The sequence below is a fragment of the Lonchura striata genome, chromosome 7 (assembly GCF_050655825.1).
Source record: "Lonchura striata isolate lonStrDom1 chromosome 7, ASM5065582v1, whole genome shotgun sequence".
NCBI classification, from domain to species: Eukaryota; Metazoa; Chordata; class Aves; order Passeriformes; family Estrildidae; genus Lonchura; species Lonchura striata.
The window spans coordinates 20,409,853-20,428,578 of NC_140709.1; the positions used below are offsets into that span (position 1 = coordinate 20,409,853).

Below are 18,726 nucleotides of genomic sequence, written 5' to 3' on the forward strand. Positions count from 1 at the left end.
ACCCATTTTCTCCACAGTCATTTTGGCATAAGTTTAGATCATAAAACTTAAAAGAAAGTTGTTTGTATTGGATATGTTCACTTCCTAATGTTATTTCACGGTTATGGAATACCATTTTGTCAAAGGTTTTTGTCAGTTAACTAACAAAAAAGCTCCACAGCAACAGAAGTTCACTGATGCCACTTTCCACTATTTGTTAAGTACAGAGAAATCATAGCTAAAAATGTTAAATGTTCAAAATTCACAGAAGTACTCATTCTGCGGAATTTTTTTACTACTTCCTTAAAAGGAAGCTCAGAACAAAGCTGCTTTAATAGAAAGTGCAGCAGTTAATATACACAGTTAATATACAGTGTCATGTGTTCTTCCAACATAGTACTTTCTGTGCAATTTACAGATTTGCTATGCCGAGGAAAGGTAGGTATTAAACACAAAAAAAGGCTGACAGTAACAAAAAGAAATTGTGCCTTCCCAGCTTGAATTTCCAATCTACCATGAAAAGACAATCCAGTTCTGCAATGCCTATGCTTAAAAAAACCAAGACCACCAGACAAAACACCGCAAGACAATCCCGCCACTTCCTTTTTTTATGTAGCTGAACTCACTGGGCACACACATTTGGTGTGCCAGAGAACGTAGGACACATCATGGTCTAGTAAGGGACTGAGAAGAAATGTTATTAATTCTGAAGTTGGATGCCAAGCCTCAAAAGTTTCTTTATTTTCTTGACCAAAAATTCTAAGTTTTTATTTAGAATTATAACATTTCCAGTTTGTGTTCAATTCTATTTTTTGAACTTCAGGAAACAACTACATTGTACCATTATATTATGGTAGAGGTGCATTGTGATATTACAATGCAATTAGGATAATCCAGCTCAGGAATTGAAGAACCCAATAACAGACCCACAGTAAACTTCATAAGTGTTTCTGCTGTTTGGTTTAACATACTTCCAACAGACTATCTAAATTTTTGAGTCCAAATCTCAGCAACATGCTGACCATTAACTCTAACAGTTTCAAAACAACTACATGAACTTCTTATCTAAACAATCTTAAAAACAATTATTAAATAGGTTATTAAAAAGTTTAGCAAACAGACATTCTTTCAAAGAACATTTTTTCAAGTGTAAAACACTGCTTTTAACTCATCAATGGAATCATCCTTGATTTCAAAGTGCTCGAGTAATGTCAGAAACAAAATTTAAAAACTAAATTAAACATCAGAAACAAAATTTAACAAGTTATTTTAAAGCTGCTGTGCAAGAATACAGTATGGGGGGAGGGGAAGAGAAAGAAAACAGTATTGCAGAACAGCACTGAAGAATCAGTCTCATAGATCTAACTCAAGAATTTGCTTTTATGGAAGATTTAACATCAAAAAAAGAAAACAATTTACCAGTAAGACATAATTTACACAGATTATAGCTATTTCATTAACTTTGCACCAACATATTCCTCCCCGTACTTACTTGCATAGTAAAATCCTGAAAGACTACAAAACACTCTTTAGCCAGAACACATAGATTTTCACATGTAAAAACTTCTTAGATACTGTCCATAAAGGACCCTGCCCAGTATCTTTACTGACAGAACACACCATGAAGTAGAACAAAACGCTGTAGCTGTAGTGAGTTTGCTGCAGCTGAAGAACGAAGGTGTGCCAATTAATAAACACCTTGCTGATCCCTTATGAAAACTATGAACTTCATCAAGTTATAGGAAATTAGAATTAAAAATAGAGAATTCAATTAAGTATGCATTCAGAGGGCTGGCAAGCATGTACCCTGTATGTAAGTCACCTTACCAATGTGATTAAAACTCAGCCTAATTGATAAAAAGCTGAATTTGACTTAAGAGTTTTATTTTTTTACAATATTACAATTTTCTGAGTTTCACTGGTGATATTTTAAAGTAAAACAGAGCAACATAATCCAACAGCATAATGTAACTTCTGTCTACAAGATAAAATTATAAAACAAGTCCAACTACCTGCAAAAGTATGAGGCATAAGATCTTGCATCCAGTTTACACATACATTTCCAAGTAACTGTCTTTTATCTCGTAACCAAAAATATTTGCTGCAAAACCAATCTTTATTCCTCAGATGCTGATCTGCTCCTGATGTCTGACCCCAGCCAAAACTTGCAATCCTCATTTTGTGAGATTACAATTATATCCTCAACACTTAGACCCCAAAAAGAAAGTACGTAAGTTACTTAAGCAGCAAATCTCTAACAACAACAAGAAAAAGCCCAGTTTTCCCCAGCAATTGTTTATTATGAAAGGTGCATAATGGAAGAAAAATACTCAGCTTCAGAAATGAAAGCAAAATTAAACATGATACCAAGTATTCTGATTTTCCCTTAGGAAACCAGCTGTTGAGGTATTAAAATAAAAAAAGGGGACAAAAAATTACTGACTTGATATATCTATTTATTTAAAATTCACTTACCTCTGTAAAGACCAAAAAAGCCTTCAAAACGCAAAACCTTTTTAAAGCAGTCAAAGCTGTTTTTATACATCAACTCTCCTACGACAGAACCTGTGGTGCGCTGATTCTGCATACGAGTTTTCACCAGGTCTATGGGATACACGGCAGTAGCACCAACAGCTGTAAGAAAGCATCTGGAGTATTATTTCTGCAATGTCATTGTTGCTGTAGTATTTAATTATTGTGATGATTTTCTATGGCATTCATTTAAACACAAAGAATATATAAGCTGGTAAGACCTCTGGTATGTTGGTGGTAAGAAAGAACAATAATGAAGATCTAGGAAAAAAGTCTCAAGGAGAATGGACGACACTGTTACATAAACAAGGTGTGTAGAATGAAGAACACCTATCTGAATTACCACTAAGAAAATCTGTTACTGGCAGTTTCAAAGGACTGTGGAGGGGTTCTAGAATCCAAATTATAAGGAAAGAAAGGGAATAGCACAACTAAAATGGTTTCCAACATCCAATTTTACACATGTATAACCAACATAACTTCCTTAGATGAGATCAAATAGTCTGGCAAAACAGTGTAAAGTACCCCAAGCTTGGAAACAGAAAGCAGAAATATTACTCACCTCCAGCAATTGAGCCTAAAGTGAACCTGTAAGCTGACTCAGCTATCTGGAGCCAAATAGGTCTGCCTACTTCTCCAAAAGATTGCTGTGTGAGGGAAAAAGAAATGAAAAAAAAGCTTGAAAATCTGCGCAGGAACACAAAGGCATCTGTGAATTGCTTTTACAATGGTACAGAAAGAATCTGATAAAAATTACTAGCTTTATGTTCAGGAGGAAGATACTGTTACTAGATAATGTCTATTGTGCCTAACGGATGAAGCACATTTTCCAAATACTTCTAAAAAATACTCCTTACATATTCCTGGTTGTGCCAAACCAGTACACTGGTATAACCAGTACAATAATGCTCAAGAAAAAGAAGACAGAAACTCTAAACAACTTTGCTATTTTCTATTCTGTTGCCTTTGAATTTGTAAGGCGTGGAACTCCCCTCTGACTTGAATAAAATTCAGTACTTCAGAAGGAATTCACAGAATAGCTCACAGACAGGCTCTATCAGCACAGGACAGATTTTAAGATTACGTATCTATTAATGCATAGCACAAACATAAGATTTCACGTCTTCAAAACAGAAGACAAGACTTTTTCATGTAGTTGCTAATTTACAGAGCAATGCTGACCTCAATCCTTTCAATTACATACACTATTATAAATGTGTTAAGTATTCTAAATAATACAGTCTGTACAGAAAATATTTGCAGAGACTCATAATTATGTTATTAAATGGCTATTAGAAACAAGGTAACTGAACTGATTAACAAGACATGCTCACAATGTCACACTGTAAAACATGTAACATGGGCCAAAGTTTTGTCCATCCATAATTAAGGCAATTAGAGAAGAATTAATATTATGCAGTATAACTTGTTTGGGGTATCTAAGGGGCCAAGATATTAACTGTTAAATTCCATAGTAAAGCAGATACTAAAGTCCAAACACCAATCTGTTCTTCCTAAAAGTACCCTGTACTTTTAGCAGATGTGCTTCTGCCAGGACAGCTGAAATGTCCAGACCCCTGCTGCATATTAGGAATTTTCACAAAGATTACCACACACACACTTCTCATCTCCCTCTCCAAAGCTACCCAGCCAGGTAGCTCAGCTCTCTGAAGCACCACAGAAGGACAGCCTCAGCATCAGCTACCCTGGGCTGGTGTTACACTGCATGTGAAAAACCTGCCCACACTGCATAAGGTTTTACATGGTATACACACAACACAAGACAGGAGCCCATGAGGTCAAGATCAGATCATTACCTGTAAAAAAACATGGATTATATTTGATACCATTTTTCCACAGAATAAAAAGGTACAGCTAAAACCACTTCCCTTCACAATAATATATTCTCCTCCCCCAAAATATAGCTTAACAGAGAAGAATAGAGAAATTCTAGGTAGCACCAAAATTACACACTGCACATGCAGACCAGCATAAAAAAGCATAAATCAAATCTACTGCCTTTACAAGCAATAGAAGCAATAAATCCAAGGAATAACCTCATTATTGTAAAACCACTATGCTTTCCTAGTAAAAAAAAACAACAAACAAATTACACAAAAACCCCAAAGGATAATAAAATCAAAACAACCATGAAAATAAATTATAAAATTCAGATATATTTCTTTTGATTCATGCCAATAATAATACCCCAAAAAGCCCTAGAAGCAGAACTAGTTCTTCATTCCACTGAAATTTCCTCCTAGCTTAGCACACCTGCTGCCTTTCAGCTGGTTTAAGATTATTCTTTTTTCTTGAAGCTTCACACAGTTCTCATCAAAATCCAATCATTGCATTTAGACATTAATCTTAGTGAATGCATCACTGAATGTTAAAAATCAAATTCTTTTGAAGGAAATGTCACTTTTATATTATTAAATAAGTGTTCACAAAGTTTCCAGTTTACTTGTGTGTTCAGATGGATATGTAAATGAATGTAATTAATGCTATAGCTTTCAAATCATGAATATTTATAAAGAGAAAATTACTGTAGCTGTCATCCCCATAGGATATTCAGCTGCTAAGCTTCAAAAAATCTTACACAATGAAAAAAATTGACAATAAAGTAAACATGGTTGAAAGCAAGCTAATTTTCATTTCTACCAAATTTATACAGAGCGATTTTATGTAAAAATTTAGATTTTTCTTTACAAAGGGATTTTTAAATCATATAAAACTGATTACAGAATTGGTTTCATTTCCCAGGGACAGCTGGACCACAGTGAAATGATATTTGCTCTTCATGAACTGATACCTTTCATTTTGCTAATACACTTAATTTACTGTTCACTTAGGATACAGTCTAATAAAAGACTGTTCTTTATAAACTAAATAAAATGAAATTATTTTGCTTTCTGGTGTCTGGTTTTAACACACAATGTAGAATAAGATTAAAATATAATGTACTACTTCAAGAGTATGAACAGAGTATATTCTGTTCCAGTGATGAGGGAAACTTTTATCAGTGAGCTCATTTTGAAACAGTGCCAAGCTACAAAGGTAGTTCTGGAAAGTGAAGTAAGTCAGTATTTTGTCCATCAGAGAGGTGAGAGGTGAACACATTTATAAGCTTTGTGTTTAGTATTCGTATTTTTTGCTATGTGTATTGAGTTTGCATGTCTGGGGGTGGGGGACACAAGGGTGGCTGTGTGAGAGGCTGCCAGAAGCTTCCCTCATGTCTGACAGAGCCAACACGCACCGCTGGCCAAGGCCAAGTGCATCAGGGTCAGTGGCAGCATCTCTGGGATCACATCTTTAACAAAGAGGAATAAACCCTGTGCAATGGCAGCTGGTAAGAGGAGTGAGAACATTTGAGAGAAACAATTCTTCTGGTACAAAGGTCAGTGAGTGAGCAGGAGGAGGTGCTCCGGGCACTGGAGTAGAGATTCCCCTGCAGACCCTGTAGGACTCCAGACAGGAACAGGTGGATGCACCCAAAGGAGGCTGCAACTGCATGGAGGACCCATGTGAATCTGCTCCTAAATGACTGCACCACGTGGAAGGGACAAACACCGCAGGAGTTTGGAAAGAACTGGGTTCCACAGGAAGGACTCACACTGGAGAAGTTCATAGAGGGCTGTGTCCTGTGAAAAGGCTTTTCAGGAGGGAACAAATGTATTCACAGTAAGGAATCCAAGTATCCATGCCTGCTCTTATCTAAACAGATATTCTGACACCTCATACCTTGTCTAGACACATACAGTGTCTAACAGCCTGGCCCATTTCTATCCTTACAGCAATATACACAGCATGTTCCACTTGTCAGGAATCGGATAAAGTGCAGTATTCTTATTTTTCATTTAAAGGTACATGTTAACATTCACTCAATTTCAATGTTTTTTTCTTCTACCCACCTGCCTCTGGAGCTCTGCCAAGTTATAAGGCAATGCACCTTCAGCCAGTGGTGCTATTCTCTCAATATCTGCCAAAGTTAAGCGCCTTTACACAAGGCAGAGGAAAGAAAATTATGGTCAGATAAAGCATCAAACATATTAAGTACAGTATTCCTGGCCACACCCCCCAAACTACATCTGAATTTAAAAAACCACTTGTCATATCTGAATGCAGACCTAAGAAGTCTGCTACGCTGCATTAAAGAATGCTTGGAGATGAAGGAAACATGGATTATTCAGAAGCAAGTTCTTCACTACTAGTAATAAGGAATATAATACACAAATCAAACCATTTCTAGCTATTTCTACATAAGATTTTGCATGCATTAAAGATCCACGCAAAACATTAACCAGTGCATTTGTAGCCTTTTGGGAGTATTGTATTTTGCTACTTCATATGTATATCTATAATACAACAATTAATAATTGTGCTTGACATACACAATTCACTTACAAAACCCATGGACACAACAAAATCAGTTTACATTGAACAAGTTACTGTAACAAAATATAACAGAACACAAAACCTTTTAAAATTAGGGCAAAAATAAGAGGTCACACAGAAAACACAAAAATCATGATTGCAAAATGATAAAATTCATTATTATGTTACCCAGTAACACTGTATAAGTCTGTAAGTTGGTAGAGAATATCTATTTCCAGTGGTGTAATTTGTCCAAAGTGGATTGCAGAGTGTGTAAATTCCTCTGGATTTAAAAGGGAAAGAGAAATACAACATTTGTGTTGTTTGTCAAATTTCCTCTTAGAATCCTTTCAAATAATTTTAATTAAAAAAAAAAATATGTCTTTCACCAAGAAGCAAAATCCATAATGCAAAGGGAAAAGGTATCTTTAGGAGAACATCTATCCTGAAACTGGCCTTCCTAACACAGACCACATCTGACTCCACTAGTCTGACTTATGGTAAATATTCACCAAAGACAACAAAAAATCCTCAAATTCATAATCTTAATAAAACAACACCCACAATTTGTGATTCTTGCTTCTGAACTTCTGCATAACAGAACATAACAAAAAATGGTCCATTATTCACAGCTTTAAGGGCAACTGACTCATCTAATCCCATCATGGCCAGACTTCTTCCTCTCATAGCTCTGAATGACTCCAAGCTTAGATATTCATCTGGCCAAATTACACAACATGTTTATGACATAATTGGCAAGTTGCAGTTAACAAGTCCAAGCAGCAAAACACAGCAACCTTTTTTCTCAGTACAAATCTAAGCAAGATGCATTTATGCATCTGTACCAAAACACATTGCTAGGAAATTTGTTAGGACAATTTGGAGGATGAGAACAGGCCTTTTATGCCTTCTTTTAGGGAAAAATATGCAGAGCATATGAATATAAGCTAAACAAAGAAAAAGAATAAAAAGAACAAAAATAACTTGGCATGCTTTTTACCACATAACGGTTTGGCTGGTCCCATCCATATATACAGGTAGTAAAAGTGGCGATAAAATCTGTCATAAAATGGCTACAAAAGCACTCTGCTTATGTCTGTGGCAAGACAGGCAACCTTTCACATGCACAGGGATTTGTTACGTAATAACTGGCATAATCTATATATAAAACCACTCTGATTTTCAAACTTAACCCATTCCACCACATTCCCTAGGAACGTCCTATCTCTAAGCAACAATGCATCTCTTTCAAGGAGCTGTAAAATCCTCAGTATTACACTGACTTGCAGCTACTCATTCAAACAATAACTTCTGCCAGATTCTTCTCTTTAATGAGCTAACTGAAAAGGCTTACTAACCTGTGAGGATGAAAATCACCCACAGCTAAAAAAACACTTTCCCAGTGGCCATAAACTGACTTCTGACTCACCTTAACCCAAGTGCATCATCAATTACAAAACTGGCAGAATTAAAAAATTAATAAACTTGTAGGAAATATATCTTACCTTTTGTGACTTCAACATCTCTTCTTGCACCTGCTATATTACTGTATATCTTCCTAACCAGATCCATGTTATTCAAAAGGGCATTAAATGCATTGAAAAAGGAGAAGCTGACCTGATGTGATACAGTTCCACCAGCTACCTTTAAAAATTAAATGAAAACAGTTAAGTGCCTTAAGCACTTTTACATCTTGTTACAATTACAGATGCACTCATTTGAGCAAATTATGAAAGAATTAAAGATATCTTTCTATTCCTGTAATTTTAAGATATTTTTAATAGAAATATGAGGGGATAATTATTAAACAGGATACTATTTTTGTGGTAAAGATTGAACACTAGAAAACGGTTAGGAAATAATCATGTAAGTAGGTTATTGTTCCAGGTATCTGATAGACACATTAAAAGTGTCACCAAGTAATCTTCTGAAAGAGAAATGCATGCAAATGACTTTAGATAAAGGCACTAACTGATTTCTTGCATCACATACATCAATGACCATTTACTTCAAAGTCTAAAGTTAGTAAATGCTCTACATTTTATAAAAGACAGTATGCCTTATGAGTAAGGCAAGGCAAGATCTATAGGTAAGATAGTAAGATAAAAGTTATTACTTTATCTTCTATATAAATCTCATTCCTGTGTAATTTTCATACTACATACATTCAGATTGTAACTTGTATGCTATTACTTTACCTACAGATCTTGCCAAACTATCATGACTGTAACCATTCTACCTCTAGAATCTACATACTGATTTTCCAAACTCTGATCTGAAAAAGAAAAGAATGCAAGAGTATATAAAAGGACAAAACTGTAAGTAGTCTCCAGCTCCTGAGATGTCATATATTCAAATATAAAAACTGGATGCTTTTGTCCTAAATAACTTCCATTTGATTTGATTTTAAGGGTCTTTTCCTATATGGTTCTACAACTCATGCTTCTTTCTGTACCAAGTAGTTTGCCCTGCTCTGGTGGAAAGTATAGTAAACTAACTCAAACTGCTTCCAGTGGCACTTTAAACATGCAAATCAGCCTGCCAACCTTTTCACTACTGCAGCAAGGAATGCTGCCATGTTTCACCCTGCCCACCCTATTATGAAGCTGATAATCTCTAACACCAAGGCAGTGAGTGATAAACATGTAGAAGACAAAGTGGAAGAGAACCTGTGCCATCTTCAAACATCACTGCTATTTAACACTGAATTCAAGGCACTTTTTGTTAACACTTACTGAAACTAAATTTTCTTCCACAAATGGAGTTAGCATATGGGAGCGAATGGTAACCATGATCTCATTGAAGTCCAGCCCAGTTATCAGACCACTTTTATTTTTATCCTTCAATGCAAAGGCTTGTCTTGCATGTTCTGACTGCAGCTCCTAGAATGAATATTCAGAGACAGCAGATTAGAAGCAGATTATGTAACCCACTGTTCACAAAACTTTCACAAATTTCATATTCTTACGCTCCAACAGGTCTGTATATATAGACAATAGTGTAACAACAGTTTAAACTTCAAGGCCAAATCAACAAAAATAAGAAGTCTGCATACTGATTTTATCCACAGATTCATGCCTCAGTTCAACTGTAAGTAAATATGCACTTTCACTAAATGATGTAAGAAATGAACTTCACATACCCATATCCTGCCTGCTATCTATTCCTTAATTAAATACGTAAGTGCTAGAAAAACTTCTGATACTGATCTTGAAGACACAAAGCGAGATGATCTCTTACATATCCAAGATGAAATATGACTGGGCTATTATATACTAACTCAGTGGAAAGTACTTGAAAATAAACAGGAGGAAAGTGAGAATTATATAATATGGATTTAGATTGCCCCAAACAGTTATCTCCCATAATGTCACAAATGGTCATTCATTTCAGACAATTTAAAACTCCTATACAAACTGCAAAAACCTTCACACAAAGATCACTGTGGTAACCTAACCTCAAGATAATAATGATAGTTGTAAATTCTATGTCCAGAAAAAGTTGTTTCCTTCTACTCAACCAAACAATAAAGCCCATTCAGCTGTCATTCAGACCTCTAGAAGCTGCTAAAAAATAAGCACGTTCTGACAGACAGTAAAAAGAGGGCAAATCATCTAGCTTCTATCACCTTTACAGTAATTTCTCAACTCTCATACCCTCATGAACGTTTTCTAGATCAGGGTACAACAAACCTGCTCCGATTCAAGTCCCAAACCCCAAAAGATAGTTTTAGACCAAGAGAGAAAAACTATCTTATATAAAAAGAAGGGATAAAAATATCTAAATTGTGTACATAGTGAAATTACTGCAACCCATACTAGCCTTCCCTACTAAGGGTTTTAATTATATGATGACAGTAAGAGGCTACTGTATCTTACATGGCAGTATCTTGGAAAAACAAACATAGAACCAAAACAGACATTTATCACTCTGCTCTGAGCTCCCAACAAACCACTTTGGAAGCAGGTGCAGAGGAGGGCCATAAAGATGACAGAGGTCTGCAGTACCTCCACTATGAGAAAAGGCTCAGAGCTGGGGCTGTTCTGGCTGAAGGGGAAAAGAAAACAGAAGGCTCCTGGGAGACCTTACTGCAGCCTTTCAATACTTATGGGGGGCTTATCAGAAAGATGGTGACAGACTTTTCATAGGGCCTATTTTGATACGACAAGGGGCAATGATTCTAAACTGAATAAGGGTGGTAAAGCACTGGAACACGTTGCCTAAGGAGGTGGTAGATGTTTCATCTCTAGACATACTCAAGGTCAGGCTGAATAGAGCTCTGAACAACCTGATCTAGTTGAAGACATCCCTGCAGATTGCAGGGAGATTGGACTAGATCTCCCTGCAATCTGCATCCATTACAACCCAAACATCCCTTACAACCCAAAATATTCTGTGATCCTATGAGATAGCTTTATCTTGGGCAATAATTACAGATTATGTAGAAGCACACCTATCACTCCTAACTTTTAAGAAAATACATACAAAACGTCTCTTGTATCAAAGGCAGCTCCAGAAGTGCATAACCTATTTTTCTTCACGTCTACTAGACAGGCAATTTTATGTTGTATCACAAGGTGGTCATTGCATGTTAATTTATGGAATTCAGTGCAAATACCAACAACTCTGTGAACTTCCTTTCCATGAATTACAATGTAAATTTCTCCTAATTTGCTCTTTCTCCATCCTTTATAGATGACATTTTCCTTTCCTTCCTTCTAGTAAAATATTCAATTCATAATATGTTTTAACTGTAATTTTTTGGCTTAGCACAAAGCGCAGTTCAACAAGTGAAATTCTTTAAAGCCTAATCCCTAAAAGGTAGTTCAGCAACATCACAGGAAATCAGATTTTACCTCCTGCAAGCTGGCTGCATTTAAGACCAAACTCCCAGTATTTGTGTAGTAGCATGCATGCCAGTGAAAGAAAAAAAAATGGTAAGTATTAGAATGTTTATAAAAATAAAGAAAAGGCACAGAAGCTAAAATCTCTATAGGGGAGTTTTAATGGTCAATAATAACTGGCTATATTAAGAATGCTTTCTCTGGCAGAGTTTAGTTTTGCTATTGAATTCCTATCACAGAACAAGCAGACCCAGTTTAACAACAATCAGTAAAATAGTTAACTTCATGAACAGTATGTTTTGTCTCATTCTTTTAAAGGATGGTATTCAAGTTACAGCACAATGAGTACACACTGCTTACAAAACTGGTATGGAGAAATAACAGTTCATCATTAGCTGTCAGGACTAGTATGAGGTAAGGATTATCACTACCAGAATAAACTCAAAATTTATAATGGTATTAGCATATTATTAGAAGTTAAATGAATTTCAGTTCCAACTTTGGAACAAGGTTAATAACTGACCTGAAGAAACTGAGTGAACTCTGAATAGTTAAGATGCTTCTTCCTGTTATGTCCAAAATGCAGTCGAATAAACTCACAGTCCCAGTTGAACGGGATTTGAAGATGAATAAGAGTTTGTTCAAATATTTCTTTGACATTTGCTTTGGGGAGGGAAGAACAACAGGTGAGCCTTGGGGTACAGTACATCTACAAACATTCCAGAAGGAATACAAAAAAGTTATGATTACAGCAGCTGTTTAAGAAGTGTTTTAGCTTGTTAAAAATAATTGCTAACCAAACCTTTACAGACCTGTAAAAGAACACATTTGAGACACAAATGATACTTCTTGTATTATTGCATAAAACCATGGAGTGAGTGTTTTATTTAGTTTTAATTAAGAAGCAATTTCCCTCATACATGACAAATAAAAGCTATTTTGCATTCTGATATAAAAATCAATAGTGGTTCTCTATCTCTGCCAGGAGTCAAATTAAGTCCTTTATCAAGAGCACAAATACCTGCACTACAATCTCAGGCAATATTTGTCATACTAAGTGTGGTTTGATTGAAACTTGATTATTACAATCACACTGTCTGAATATGGCTATTGAAGATAGGTATAAGAAATGACATCTAAAACATATCATTAACTCAGCAGAAAGCACGTTATTAGATGCTTTTGATAAGGCCTTAGCACAAAAATCAAATCCTATAAAACATAATTGGTAGTCTCAGTTATTAAAATGTTTTAAGATAAGTGAAGATAGAGATGTCCTCCTTTAAATGAAGAAAAAACCTGCCATTTCAGATGGAATTCTCCACATGTATACTGTACAACTGAAATCTCAATGCTAAACATATTATCTGAATTCAGGCAAAAAACTAATCTGAAAAACAGCATGCATTATTCATACACAGCATTGCCATGCTGCAAAACAAGCCTGCTTTTTGTGCAGATTATGAAACACATGAACTGCATAACAGGACATCCATCCATACAGGACATCTACCCATAACACATGAACACTTTCCAAAATTTCCCTCACAGTACCTGAAATGGTTTATCAGCCTAGAATCTGCTAACAGCAAAATAAAATGTGGCACACAGTTAAAATTTAAAACAAAATACAAAACATCCTAGCTGATAACACACCTTTTATATGTTGAAACAGTTTTGAGAGACAAAATACATTAAGAACCTTAATTATCATTTGATAACTCTATCAGGACGTATTTACTTGAAGTAAATGTATTGCTTTCTCTATGCTAAAGTTTCAATTCTGTAGTCTATTAGTTCTAGAGCAGATCTAGGAAATCCACTACATGTTTTTATCTTTTCAGTGGGAAAAGGGAAGGAAATACCCAGAATACATGTCTCAAAACCGATACAAAAGTACAAAGGTACAAAGGTCAGATTCCTTGGCTAGATCACCTCCTTCAGTTAGACTGAGATTACATATTCTCAGGGCAGATTATGGCTAGTGATTAAACCTTACATAAAGGTCAAACACAAGAGTCAAAACCCTACAGTTTAAACCAGTTTCCACCACAAAGTAAGCTAAAGGACTTGTCCGAATCAACAAGAAACCTAAAAAACAATTCTGACCATTTCCAACTGTTTACTCATACCTACTCACCAGTATCATTGTGCAAGGTGAGGGTTAAGGAAAAAAGAAAGCACTAAACACATCACTATGTGATAAACTATTTTATTTTGCCATACTTCCTCTGAAAGTTCTGTTTGCAGATTTATTCATCATAGTTGCAGATCAAGGAATCAAGGTATTCACATTTAAATTCCCCACTTACCACTAATTCACTGCAGCTTCTGGCCAAGCTAGAGTCTCCATGTACTACAAACACAAACAGGACAGTGCAACTCATTATGGAGCCTGAAAAATGGCAATGAACCGTGAACAGAGCAGAAGACAGGCAGGCTTCACTGGCTCAGCTACTAATGCACAAACTGGGTGCCAACTGGCTACTACTTACATGTATGTAAACCTGACTTCTGATACACACTGAGCTTCCTGAATGAAAACTTAGAAAATGCTGAAGCAGCCAGAAAATTTAAATCTTATTTTCACTTGTTTCCAATAATTGTTTCTCTTAACCTTAGAGAAAGGTAAAAAAAGCCTCACATTTTTCTTTTAAAATTTTGTTTTCTTATTCATCCATGTTCACTGATTTTTCACTTGTTTGTAGTGAGACTTAAGCCCCTGATGTTTTCATAACTCTCAAGCATTTAACTGTATACTGCTTAAAAAAACAAGAATCGCTTTCCTACACTCAATTTTTTTGTTCATAAAAAAATTTACAACTACTCATCAAAATACCTCAAGTCAAGACTCATCAGCATATAAAAATAATATTTTAATTAATAAATTCAATACTTGACTGTGTTGATACTTTATGAATTCCAGAAATGGCTAACTAGTTCTAAGAAACAGTATACAAACTAGCTTGTTGCCTCTCTGAAAACTGAGGTGCCTTACCCATTTCTCTTTTCCAGGCAATCTCTGACACTCAGTATATTCTGCTTGTATTACAATAGTCTGGATTTGAAGATATGCTCTAGTATAATATATAATCTCTATAGAATGCTTAATTACTTCCATGTTGATTTGGTTTATGAAGCATTTCAGGTACAGAGGCAAAACTGTGCACTTGTTCTGAAAAATCACTGAGCCACAGAATGGTTTAAGATGGAATGAACCTTAAAGATCTCCTCATTGTAGCCCCCCTGACACAAGCATGGACATTTTCCACAAGACCAGGTTACTCAGAACTCCATCCAACCTGACCTTGAGCACTTCCAGGGATGGGGCATTCACAGCTTCTCTGGGAAACCTATGCCAGCACCTCACCACCCCCACAGCAAAGTAACTGATCTAGTTAAACCCATGGAAACATGAAATAACATTTACCAAAGCCACCTGAGATTCTCAAACACTTCCTGTTATGTGCTAAAACTAACTATTGACTACCCAAGAGCAGGGGTGCTTTCTTCACAACGTATCAACAATACCTTTATAATCCAATCCTGCTGGCTCTTCTATTGCATTAACAGAAATAGCCATCACCACAGCTAACAACTTGTGTGACGAGAAGCAGCAAACCAATCACATTGCAGAAATCACACACAATGCAATCATCACCTACACTTTCACCTCTCTGAATTATCAACAAATGCCCCATTTTTAATTTTTTTTTTTTCACAGCAGAAGCAAAGCACTGACAACAAAGAATACAAGCAACATTAATGTACAGATGCTGGCTTTGCTGTTTTGTTTTGGTTTTTTTTTTTTTTGCCTTCCTCATTCAAAACCTAGTAATGCTTCTAAATTAAGATAAACTACAAGTGTTTCAAATTTCCAACGGAGCTATTCTGCAGGGGGCAAACAGCAAATTATTTTTCAAGCCTTTCATTTTAGTAGGACATTTTACAGAATGCATTCATTGTCCCTGTCAATACATGTTGCTCATTTACTAATGTCTTCTACTCTTTGCTCACCGTTCTGCAGTGGAATTCTTTCCTACTGAGCTGATAACTTTCTTTCCAGGCTTACAGTAATGCATTTTCCTCTCAGATAGGCATACAAGTCAGCAGCCTGATGACATACTCAACTTACCATCAACCCCAGGAACAATAAACCTACAACTCTAGTGTACTAGTACATTACCTCCAAGGCGACACACATTCTCACAAGATTGCTTCAGAATTTCCCCACCCAATCATTTTAAACAAATTATAGATGCTTGGAGCAGCTATCTGCAGGCAGCACACACATGACTGGCTCAACTTCCATCAAACACTGTTACCTATCAGGCTCAGAAAAATGATACAAACCCCCAAAGATCCTAGGCAATAATCAATTTCATATAAGGAAGAAGAATACTTTAAATTATAAACACTATGCGGTCTCTTTGGTGGCCCATTGCAGGGATGAGCTCCATATTCCAAGTAAACCTTGCAGCAGTACCTATTATTTATTTTGACTTATCAGCTCCCCGAGAAGCAGAGTGGAAAGCTCATACAATTCTAGTGCCATCAACCTGTTAACAGAGTTTGCCATTCCCTCGTACCAGGGATAAAAAGCAATCACACTTCTTAGGGACACAAAAATATAAAAGTGGTTAAGTTTTAAGCAGCAGTGTTAAGTACGGTAAAGATTTGTTGTTTAACAGGGTTGCTTTGGGTTTTTTTAGATCTGTCAACTCAGTAATCTACTGTCCAATTTGTGCATATTTCATGCCTAATGTACATAATAAATTTTAACATTTTATGTTGCTGTTGCTCACTATTTCTGCTAACAGCATATTTTCACTTTGAAGGATAAAAAAAGGAACCACAGCTCAGGGCAGAAAGACATTTTTGTAACACTTGATGCAGGAGAAGCTTATTAAAAGTAATCCAAATATAATACAATAATTATTTTAATAGAAGTTTAACTAGAAATAGTTACATTTTATTTCTGCTCTTATTTTAAAATAATTACTGATTCTACAGAAAGATGAACGACAGCCATAATAAAAAGCTGCCAATACATATAATTTTAACATGACATTCTCCTTTTCTGTTACCTCTTATTGACCATGGTTTTGAAAAAAAATTAGTAATACTAGTAGTAGTAGTAGTAGTAGTAGTAGTAGTAGTAGTAGTAGTAGTAGTAGTAGTATAGTAGTAAGAGGGGTTCCCATTCTGCACTGGTCACAAGCATTCAAAACTGTAGTTTAAGCCTTAAAAAAATCATACAACACAAAAGGAAAAAGAAAGTCCTAACAGTGACATTTCCTACATTATCTGCACATGTTAAGCAAAAGACACTTTGAAAACAGGCAACTAATGTAGAACAGGAGGCCAAAAATAACAGCAGCTCTGGTTTATAGCACTTAATGAAAACATGGATTTTTCCCTCATATCCTCATGTCTGTAGTCACCTGATCATGAGTATTTTTCTTTTTTATTTTAAAATCTATATCCAGTCTTTATGGTTGCCAGTAATATTTTTGAAAGCAGAACTTTTACATTTAAACTCAAATCCTACCATTTTCAACCCATCTGCCCTTTTAGAAATGGTGAAGGAGAGAGTACTAGAAGTGATCCCTGGTCCCTGAGAAATAATACTCATAAGCAAAGCACAAACACATATTCAACTCTTTTCTCTTGCTCCTCTTCTTCCAGTGTTCTCAAACTCTATGTCCTGATTAAGGGAAACATGAATTTTCTCAGATTTAAACTTGTCTAAATAACAGATTGAGCAACTTCAGTATCCCCATACACTCAAATTCTGAATGATTAAATTGATGTTTATTATTTCAGTTCAGTAATACTGTACTATTTTCACAGTACAGTACTGTATTATACAATAGTACTAATATTGTACTATTTTCACAGATGCAGTATGAAGCATCTGATTGTCTTCCTCCCCCCAGTGCCTTTGAAGAAGATGCTGTTATACTTGGCAAAATGTTTGTAATTAGATTTTGAGCACAGGATGCTTTTAAAAGCCTTAAATTCAGTTCCATAAATATTTTCCAATTATCTCCAAAATAATTCTGAATACAGAAGAATCACAAATACATTTTAGCTCTATCCTTCTATCCATACTAGCACGTATATTTAACTGAAAAAGCATCTGAAACTCCCCAGTTTATCAGAGAATGGCTTTCTTTGTGGTGACTCTACAATGAAGAACAGCTGGAAAATGCCTTGAGATTGTATACCCTAATTAAAAGTGATGCAGTCCAGATCACTGTATGGTGTGCCAGAGAGATAAATTAAAAAGAATCCTTGTACTTTCAGTTAGACAACCTATTTTTCAGAGAAGTTTTGCAGATAATCACAGACTTCACCTTTTAAACACAGTAAAGATTATCTGCTTCAACAGCAGAAAAAAACAAATAGCTTTAGCAGATTTAATATTCAGGTTTGCTTTAACCTGAATTCAGGTCAGAAGATCTGCACAGAATAGAAATAAAAATAATATTCCTTAGTAGAAGAGTATTAATTTTATGGAGTGATTTTGAATATTTCACTCATGTTAAGTAGCACAGTCAATAAATCCCATAATCAAAGGAGTAAAGCGCTTGTCAGTCTTCTCTGGCTACAGACAGCAACCTGAAAAAAAATCACTTGTCTTCATCAGCTTTAGCTGTTAGCATTTAATTTTATGGATAACAGTATTGTAAGGGTTCAGCAGCAACACATTTCGCATAAAACATTCACCTAGGAAGCACTGATGAAGATGTAGGAGCACTTGGTTAGAAATACATGCTTTTTCTCTATTTCTCCATTATTAAAAACTTGTTTAAACTACACTGTCACCTGTATCAATGGGTTGCTAGAACAGTCATTTTACTGTTTTTTATCACCAAGCTGACAGCAAGTCCAGTGCAGCTGAAACATGTAGGGAGTACTGAGCATGCTGTGCAGTTTGCTCAGGTAAAGTAGGTCCAGTTTCATGCTCTTGCAATGGATCTACTTTACAAAT

General features: G+C 35.6%; 1 protein-coding gene across 2 annotated transcripts in view; it reads right to left on the reverse strand.

Moving 5' to 3' along the window:
• The window catches only part of SLC25A12 (solute carrier family 25 member 12), a 45,154-nt gene that overhangs the window by 14,699 nt on the left and 11,729 nt on the right, over positions 1–18,726 (reverse strand). For both annotated transcript variants that reach the window (XM_021552419.4, XM_085584429.1), the window contains 7 exons: positions 12,253–12,392; positions 9,621–9,767; positions 8,391–8,529; positions 7,075–7,168; positions 6,423–6,507; positions 3,074–3,158; positions 2,455–2,613 (listed from right to left, as the gene is read on the reverse strand). In XM_021552419.4, coding sequence (XP_021408094.1) covers positions 2,455–2,613; positions 3,074–3,158; positions 6,423–6,507; positions 7,075–7,168; positions 8,391–8,529; positions 9,621–9,767; positions 12,253–12,392 — 849 coding nt within the window. The remainder of the gene's footprint in view (positions 1–2,454; positions 2,614–3,073; positions 3,159–6,422; positions 6,508–7,074; positions 7,169–8,390; positions 8,530–9,620; positions 9,768–12,252; positions 12,393–18,726) is intronic.